Raw genomic sequence first — 9,447 nt, 5'->3', positions numbered from 1 at the left:
TGAGTGGCGGCTGGGCAAGCAGGAAAACGAGCCCCGGCCTAAATATAGCCTCTCGCTTGCCCACAGCACTGCGACCTTTGGGACCGCAGCCTGTGGGGGGGAGACACCAAACCAGACAGCATCAGGACTGGGGGGCTAGCACTGCCCCAGTGCCCCTGGCAGGTACCCAACTCCCCCAGACTGCAGGCAGGGGGAGAAGAGGGGCACAAGGGGCTGGTTTGGGGTGACAGGGGTCACGGGTGGTGGTGGGGGAGCTGCAGACCATGCACCGAGCACAGGGACGCGGCAGCACGAGTAGGGCTGGTGGGGAGCCCCGCACAGCCCCGCCGAGCCCCGGCATCCCCCCAAAGCGTGCCAAAGTGACAGCAGAACCGGGGGTGTCTGAGGAGGGCCCGGTTCGCCTGGCGGCACCGTGTTTTGTGCGGAAACTGAAGAACGCTGCAATCGGCACTGGCTGTGACATCCGGCTGCGGGTGGTGGTGGTGGGCAACCCCCGGCCCAGCCTCCGCTGGTACCGAAACCAGGAGCAGCTGCCCCAGGGTGAGGAGGAGTATGGCACCCTCTGGATCCGAGACAGCAAGAAGGAGGATGCCGGCGTGTACACATGCGTTGCCGAAAATGAGCGGGGAGAAGCCATGACCAGTGCTGTGCTGGCCATCATTGACATGGAAGGTAAGGCTGGCGTGGCTGCCAGCACGGGTGTGCTGGCACAGATGTGGGCACAGGTTTGCTGAGGGTGGCAGTGGTGCTTTGTGGGCTCTTGATTCAGTGCGCGCCCTGGGGCCAGACAGGGCTGCTGAGCTTTGCTGTTTTCACCCCACTGCAGGCTGGGGTGCCCAGTGCCGGCAGCACTGGGGTGAGTCTCCAGCCTGGAGCGAGCATGTGGCTGCAGTACCCACTGCCAGGCAAGGCTGGGTGCCAGGGCTGGGCACAGAGGTGTCAGGAACATGTGATGCCAAGCCTGCTCAGGGCAGGAGGAGAGAGAGACACAAAGAGATAGGTATGGGGGTCAGGTGCATGGCACTGGTGCTACCACCCACCACAGTCCCCAATACCCCTTGAGCATCAGCTGCCTGTGGGCAGAACTTCTGTGGTATCACCATCACAGCTTTACCAGGCATTGGAGCTGCACTGGGAAAACAGGGACCCTGGTGGGGCTGGGTGGAGGAACGCAACGTGCTAAGAGACAGGGCAGACAACTAGGTGGAGCCTGTGCGCTGCAGTGGGCGGGACCTAGTGGTTAATTAGCCAAGGCAAATGAAACAGCGTTTGCTGTTCCCTGTGGCAGCCCCTCTGCTCATCACCGTGACCCCTGCCAGCCAGGCAGGGAGTGGGCCTCATCCTGCACAGCGGCCAGGCAGGTTTGGGGCTCAGCCCACTCTGCACCATCATCATGGAATCACGTCACAGAATCATTTGTGTCAGAAAAGACCTCCAATGTCATTGAGTCCAACTGTTAACCCAGCACTGTCAAGTCCATCATTAAACCATGTCCCCAAGTGGCACAACCACATGTCTTCTAAATACCTCTGGGATTGGTGACCACCACTTCCCTGGGCATCTTGTTCCAGTACTAAATCTTCCCTGGCACAACTGGAGACCATTTCCTCATGGAGGATGGATGCCACCTCCTCGAGGCACTGAAGTGTTGGGAAATGTGGAGACTGGTGGCACTGCTCTGAGATGTGAGCTGAGCTGCCTGCATGGGGACAATGAGGGCAGGGAGTGAGGAAAGCAACTCTGAGCCCTGAGATTCCAGGGAAGGAGCTGCAGCACAGGAGGCACATCAGAGATGTTGCCCCTTGAGGGGGGACTGGATGGCAGTGGCAAGTCAGAAGGAATGCTGGCAGTGCTGAAGAGGAGCACTGGAGGAATAGGAGGTATTGCACACTGTGAGCCAGGAGCCTGGAGAAGTGGCGTTTGGAGGATGGAAGAAGATGTATATGATGCTCACGAGCCTGATGGGATAAAAGGAGGAATAGAGAAGCATGCAAGAGGGGTCCTGCCCTTCAGTGGGTTTGCAGAGAATCACTATGCATCACACCTTTGGGTATGATGTCACTGTGCAGGTGGATGTGTAATGGGATGTGTGCAGAATGGGAGACAGGTACTGTCCCAGGGGTGGGGCAGCAGGACATCACCCTGTTCTCATGCTCTGGTGTGCAGCTGCACCTCACCATGGCCACACCAGCCTGAGCCTCACTGCCTCTGCCCAGCAGCATGGCCCAGCATGATTTCCCCAGGTGCCCGTTCCCGTTGTGCTGACGCACTCGTCCCTGCTCCCAATTCCCAACTGCCGGCCCTCACCACCGCCTTTCTGGGACAGCTGAGGGAGGGACCGAGCAGCTAGGATTGCCTAACGTGCAGTGTGAATGTCACCCTGCCCTGAGCACTCCTCCCAGCAGGCTCTTGGCCATGGATGTACCTCCATTGAGCAAACAGGCACCCAAAAAGCCAGCCCTGTGGCAGAGATGCCTCTGGTGCTGTGGATATCTGGGGCACAGGGCTGGGCTTGCGGCAGGGCAGCCCCTGGTGTGGCTTTGTCCCCGCACCAGGGCAGAATGGTCTCCGTGGTGTGACGTGGCAGTGCCCAGGGAGCACCGTGTCCTGCCAGGTGCTGGTGTGGAGGGGATGGGATGCGGTGGGAGTCCTGCCCTATCACCCCATTTAGGGGTTCTAGCACTCAGTGTGTTGACCCCCTGCGGCCACTTTCTCCCTGACACCAGCCGAGCAGTGAGACGGGTTCTTGTGTGAAAGAGAGGAGCTGTGTCACCGCTCTACACTCATCTGCCCTGACACCTTGCCAGGACATGTGCCATGGCTCACTGGCCTCTGGCATAGAGGCCCTGATTGCTTAGGGGCAACGCACACTTCCGGCCAAGACTCAGCTCTCCAAGGATTGTGGAAGTTCCACTCATGGCTCTGTTATCCTTGTACTGGGAAGGGATGCTGCATCCTAGTTCCCTGGGGCACTCTGTGAGCCGGGTCATCAGCCAGTTATGGGTCAAGGGCAATGTGTGCATGGTCCCCAGGCAGGATAAACTCTTTCTCTGGACTTGCAGTCTCAGCCCCCCATGTCTGGAGGTATTGGGGTGCCCTTGCTCCATTTGCTTCTGATGGGTCGTGGTCTCAGGTGGGCACAGAGCCCAGTCCTCCTTTTCTCTGTGGTGCACAGGTCAGACTGCAGCTCTCTCTGGGGCAAGCATCAGCTCTCCCCAAGGTGGCTCAGGTGGCTTGGGGGGGGGGGGCTCCATGCTGCCCATCTCTGCACTCAGCCCTGGCAGCTCCTCCTGCACCAGCTCAGCAGTCCCCCTTGCTCACACAAGCCCGATTTAGCTCTTCTAATCTCTTGCCCTGAATCTGTCGCTCCACCCCACTAATGATTTTCTCCTGCTCTTCTCCCAGGTTCCCTGAGTGCGTCAGTGCTCGGCAAGGGGAGCGGGGAGCACGTGTGTTGGTCTGTCCAGACAGCCAGGGGCAGGGGCTACCAGGGGCATACCATCCCTGCTGTGCCATGCCATCTCCCCCTTGTCACACTTCTCTGCCCTTCTCCTTTTGCAGGCTCTCCCTCATGCCCTGGCTCCATGGGTGCAGGTGGGGTGCATTGACCCTTCTCACGCCAGTATCAGGCTGATCCAGGGGCTTCCCAGGTCCATTCAGGGACCCTCCACACCCTTCCAGCCAGCCTTGGTCCCCACCATGACTTCGCTGCCACGAGGCTTGCTAAAACCTCTATCACCTCCTGAATTTTTTTCCTGTAAACTGGATTAAATCACCTCTTAAGAACCTGAGCTAATATCCCTTTAGAGCCCAGCCCTCCCTCACTGTGCCAGCACTGCCTGATCCTCCCCATCCAAACTGCCTCTTGTTTCAAGATTGGATGTGTCCATCTTGGGCTCCCAGTGCAGAGTCTTGCTCTGTTTGCCTCCACCTGCACTCAGCAATCAAACTGTCTTGGAACCTTTCCTCTGCCTGAGGAACAGCTTGCACCCGCCTGGATTTGGGTGCAGGAGCTGCTTGTGTATGGTGGCCCAGCAAAGCCCCTTCCTGTACAGTGGGACAGTGTAGGCATTATTTTTCAGCTGGTGGTGCATGGTGATGGCAGTGAACCCCACTGGGGACGGCTGTGATAACAGTGTCCCTGGTGGCTCGGCATCTCTGGCCATTTATATCAGTGCCTAATTTTAGTCCCATACTTTGTAGAGCCATGCTCATGTTGAATGCCAGCCGCCCCAGAGCAGCTCCCAGCTCTGCCCTCAGCAACCTGGGCAGGGGGCTGGTGTGGTGGCCATGTGTGCTGGTCCCCCATCCCAGGTCTGGTGGAGCGAGAGGGCTGCTCCCCGGTGAGCAGGGCAGTGGTGGGTGCAGCTGTCCAGTCAGTCACCTCCACCCCTGCCCTCTCTCCTGCTGCTGGGGGGTTATTTTTGCTGAGGAATGTGCCGTCCCCTCAGATTCTGGCGGGCTGCAAGGCTTGTGTTACAGGCGCGAGGCCGAAACCCAGGCCTGCAGTTGGGTAAATATAGCACCAATGTTCAGGACTGCATGATGAGACGACAGCCTCTTCCTCCTCCCAGGGCTGCCCAGCACTCCCAGTGCCCCTCCCAGCTCCTGACACCAAAAGGTTACTGCCTTTTGCCCTGGCATGGTAGCAATGGAAAGGGGCTGGTTACTTCCACCCTGCTGCCTGCACTCTTGCCTGCTTTTCCCCATCCACTGCATGCAGCCCCTCAGTCCTGGCAGGAGTGGGGCTGGCAGGGCAGAGATGAAATGCCTTCTGTTGTCCTGCTCTATGTCCAGGCACCCAAAGCCAAGGTCACGTTGTTGTCTTGTTTCCTCGTGCTTTCTGCCTGCAGTGAGCATTGTGTGTTCAGGCACCCTTCTTGTGGCAGAGAGGGGAAGTGATGCTGGGGAGGTTACTGGGGTGTCCCATCCCTTGGGAGAGGGGTCACAGCACAGCATTGCTCTTGCCCAGGGCCAAGAATTGCTGTGGTCCTGCTCTGCCCACTGACAAAGGACACCCTGCTGCTGTATTTATTTCCCCTGGGGACAGGACTGGGGACGGCCCCCAACTTCCCAGGCTCCCAGAACATCCCCACCTCCCACTGACCATTCCCAGCAGCTCCGGAAGGTGCAAATGCATGAAAGATTCATGGCCTGATCTCCTCCTACCCGAGATGCTGCATGCACATGCCAACATCAATTATTCATGCAGCGAGACAAGGGGGCTGCTGGCTGGGGCCGGGTGCTGGTGCCAGGCTGGAGGTGTGGTGCCAGGTCAGGATCCATGTAGGGCTTCCAAGAGGCCCAGCAAGGCATGGAGGGCTTCGGTTCTTGGAACAGTGGAACTGATCTTGCATTTTGAGCAAGTGTTTGCTGTCTGCCTTGCTCAGGGCCAATGCATGTCCAGAAGGGGAAGCTGAAGCTGGGGGGCAATGGGTGACCTGCTGGAGCTCTGCCTCTTGTCCATGCTATGGCTGCATTGGCTCCCATCCCCTGCCCTATGTCTCTGACTTGCACAGGAGCAGGGCAGTGCCAGGGCTGCCCCCAGGCTGGGGCAGGGCAGAGGGGCTGCCCTGGGTACAGGCAGCTATCACTTCCCATGAGACCGCTTCTACAGACTCTGGCTTTGTCCTGAAGCAGGGATTTGCAGCTGCTGTTGCCTCTGGAAAGGACTTTTGGTCCCTGCAGCTGGCACAGCCCCTTGGAGGTGACACAGCTATTCCCAAGAGTGCAGCATCTCTGGGGCAGACCAGTCACTACTGAGGCTTTTGCTGAGAGAGTGGCAGGGAAGGGCTGTGTGCCCAGCCAGCCTGGAGCCATGGCCAATGGGGCAGCAGATGCATCAGTTGGAGGATACATGAGTGACCATATTTTGTCTGGATACAGGTGTTTGCTCCCTGGGGCCAGCCCTGGGGCTGGACTTGAGGGTGCTGTGGCGACAGCACCCTTGCCCTGGCATGTGCCAAATCCAAGCCTTGGTGCTTCTTCCCAGCATCCCTGATGAGGTTTTTAATCCCACCTGAGTGTGAAAAAAAGGCACAGGCTGTGTGGGTATGTATCAGGATCACAGGCATGCACAGCCAGGGTGACAGCACCTGGCAGAAAAACCCTGGGTGCAGGTACCCTGATAGACATGAGCCCCATAATTCACCTCTTTACCTGGCCCTGGCTCAGAGGTACCCATCTCTGTCCCCACCCAAGGCTGGGGAGCCCAGCAGAGACCAGGAGATTCCCTTAATGCCAGCTCTGGCATTTGTAGGACTCGTCTGACGTGCGGGGTCTCCACGGAAACCCCGCAGCATCACTTGAATTGTGGGACTGACAGAAATGTTGTATAAACAGCTACTTTTGTACTGGGTAATTTGCAAGTTATTATGGAGTCATGAAAAGCCTCACGTTTGGAGTCATGAGCTGGGAGGGGAAGCAGAAAAAGATCCTTGCCAGTGCTGCCAAGGATCATGGGGAGTGTGATACCTGTATGCAGCCATTTCTGGGGTGCCTGGCTCCCCAGGGGACAGGTGACCAGCATGGGGACAAGTACTGGGTGGGAGGCCTCCAGCAGCATCTCCATGGGTGCTCTGCAGTGGGAGGGGGCAGAGCAAACAGCTGATGGGGCTGGGACCTTGGCAGCCTATCCAGGAGAAGGGGCATGATGAGCGTTGTGGGGTTTGGTGAGTTGGTGAGGTAGGGCACTGAGAGCTGTGGGGCACCAAGAGCTGTGGGGGGGCATGGCAGGCAGGAGAGGCCCTGCTGAGGCTGTGGGGCTGGCACTGCCCATCTGTCCTATTTGCAGCATTACCCAGAGAATAGGGACAGACCAGCAGGGTGGGGATGGTCAGATGGGGAAGGTGTGCCAGCACCCTAGGAGCACTAATAGGTCTTAATGGCCCTGACCAGCCTCACTGGGGACTCCCACCCACAGCTTCTGCCCACATCCTAGGAGCCCCAGCACAGCTCAGTCCTGGGCACCCACCTTTGGCTCTGAGCTGTGATGCGGGTCCTCACCCCAGCACAAGAGGACTTCTCTTGTGTGTCATGCCACATGGACAGGGACAACAACCTTCCTTCTCTGGTCAAGATTGTCTTCCCAGCCAGAAAACAGTGATGCTACCCCAGGCCTGAGCAGCCCAGCCCTACCATCCCTTGTGGGGCCTGAGGCACGCAGGGGGCAGGGTACAAGGTCCGCCTGAGAACACTGGGTGCTTGGGGCTGGAGGCTGTGTGGTTTGCCAGAGGGATTGCTGTGAAGGACTGTGCCCCTATTAGCTCCTGTCACATACAAGCAGGTCAGCAGTGCTGTGACCCACACCTGTGTCTTGGTAAGGAGATCTTTCTGCATTGCCAATGACTGGAGGATGTGGGGAACTGAGTGGAGGCTGGCAGTGATAGCGAGCCTGGATCTTGGCTGGGCAGTGCCATAGCACATTGTGGCTGTGCTGCTGGGTGCAGGCTTGTAGCAGCTGTGGCACTGAAGCTGCCCTGTTTGGGGACACTTTGGAGGTAGCACACGGAGTGCTGGCGTGGTGTATTGTGCTGTTGCTATCCCAGTTGACCTTCAGGTGGGAGCAGCAGTGACAGGCTGTGTCCTAGGAGAGAAGAACCCCTGTCCCAGGCTGTGGGGCAGGACGGAGTGATGATGGAGAACAGTGGTACAGCCACACTGCCTGGCAAGGTACCCCTGGGTGCTGTGTAGCCAAAGCCAGAGGAGGGGAGGCCATGTGCCCGCCCGGGCTGCACCTCCCCCCCTCCTCGCCCCACTACGACTGCTGCCTTCGCCCCCCACCACCTGTGCCCTGCCTGTCCCCCGCCGCTGTCACTGTGTGCCAGGGCTGGCAGGGAGGCGGAGGCGGAGGCAGGCGGGGGAAGGATGGAGGGAGGAGCGCTCCAGTGATGCTTCATGCTCACAGCTCCAGCCCTTCTGAGAGCCCAACCTGGCTAGCCCCTTCCTCTCCCTCCACCGTCCCCGGCTACCGGCGGTGGAGGATGCACGGAGCACCGCTTGCCGCCCCGGCGTGCTGACAGAGGGGACCCCGCCGGGAGCGGGCTGCCGTCCTGACGGGCCTGAGCCGGTGTCACCGGGCCAGCAGGGCTCTGCAGAAGCATGAAGAAGATCTGGGTGAAGAAGCGTTTCCAGGTAAGGGCTCTGGGCTGCCGCGCCGGCGGGTGCCGGGAGGAGGGGGCAGTGCTGGGAGGGCATAGGGATGAGAATGGATGCTAGTGGGGATGGGGATGGGGATAAAGATCGGGATGGGGGTGCTCCTCCATCCCTGCCGTTACCGCCGGAGCTCCCCAGGGCTTTGCCCATCGCCGGCTCCAGCCCCGCTTGCAGAGCCGCCAGCTGCTTGCCTGGCCTCACCAGCCCGGGCAGGAGGGGCAAGGGGCAGGGGCTCAGCATCGCCTGTGCCAGCAGCCAGGATGGGACCCCCGTCGCAGGCTTCCCCCCACGCCGCTCTCTCCCCTCTCTGCCCTCTGGAGCCGGGGGGAAATGGAGGCTGCTTCATGGCTCCCCCCAGCCCCGCTGCCGGTGGTCACGGAGCTGGAGACGAGGCTTTGCATGCGTCATCCCCTCCGCGTCAGGAGCATGCCTGGCACAGGCAAGGCTCCTCCGCGGGCCCGCCGCACGCTCCTCTGCTGAGCAAGGAACAAGGACGTCACTTGGCCTCGGCGGGGGGTGGAGGATGGAGAACATACTTCCAGGAAGCCCCCCACCCCCAGTTCCCCGGGGCATCCAGGCCCAGTGAGGGCACATAGCCTCCCCGCTGTCACCCCACCTGGTGGCCCAGCAGGGACCGCGGAGCAGCTGTCACCCGCAGCCCCTTCCCAGGGGTGCAGGATGCACGGGGGGACACAGGTCTGCAGGAGCACTGGAAGTCAGGTGTTGGGTGTCCCTCTGGGGCAGGGGGGTTTGCACAGCCTGGCTGCCCCATATGCCCGTGGGGGCAGGAAGCCCAGGGGCTTGCCTGTGTAGTGGGGCAGGGTCCTGCACCGCTGGCTGAGCATGGGGGAATATCAAAACACCCACAGTGGTTGTGTCTCTGCACCATGCAAGCCACACATTCCCTCTTCACCTTGGTGCATCCCTGCTCCCTGTCTGTCTGTCTCATACAAGTGGCACCAGTGTTGTGTGGTGCTGGGCTCCACATATGAGGTGGTGGAAGGCTCCATGGTCCCAGGGGCCCTTCACTCCTCTGACTCCCCTTGGCCCTATGGTCACGGTGAGGGATGTCCCATGCCTGAGCCAGGGCAGGACTCCAGCCTGAGCAGGTGGATCCATGCCTAGCACACAGAAGAAGACCTCACCCAGCTGCCCTGTGGGGCAGGGCTGAAACTGGGTGCTGGTCTCAGCCAGCTCTTCTCTCCACCCTGGGCTAGGCACAGAACCTGCTCCTGGGGCTCCTCCACCCCAAATGCAAATAAAATCCCAAGTAGGAGGATTACCCCCTCTCTC

General features: G+C 59.9%; 1 protein-coding gene across 3 annotated transcripts in view; it reads left to right on the top strand.

Annotated features, from left to right (window-relative positions):
- Positions 1-263: 263 nt before the first annotated feature.
- SPEG (striated muscle enriched protein kinase) overlaps positions 264-9,447 on the top strand; it is a 37,924-nt gene continuing 28,740 nt past the window's right edge. Inside the window, exon 1 of one of the 3 annotated variants that reach the window (XM_027878734.1) lies at positions 264-672. In XM_027878734.1, coding sequence (XP_027734535.1) covers positions 264-672 — 409 coding nt within the window. Of the gene's footprint in view, positions 673-7,872; positions 8,134-9,447 lie in introns of those variants that run through there. The other 2 variants (XM_027878746.1, XM_027878741.1) reach the window with 2 other exon arrangements.

The sequence above is a fragment of the Empidonax traillii genome, unplaced genomic scaffold (assembly GCF_003031625.1).
Source record: "Empidonax traillii isolate 1590-97213 ecotype Southwest subspecies unplaced genomic scaffold, ASM303162v1 scaffold5:size3517227, whole genome shotgun sequence".
NCBI classification, from domain to species: Eukaryota; Metazoa; Chordata; class Aves; order Passeriformes; family Tyrannidae; genus Empidonax; species Empidonax traillii.
This window is presented reverse-complemented; position numbering and strand designations above follow the sequence as displayed.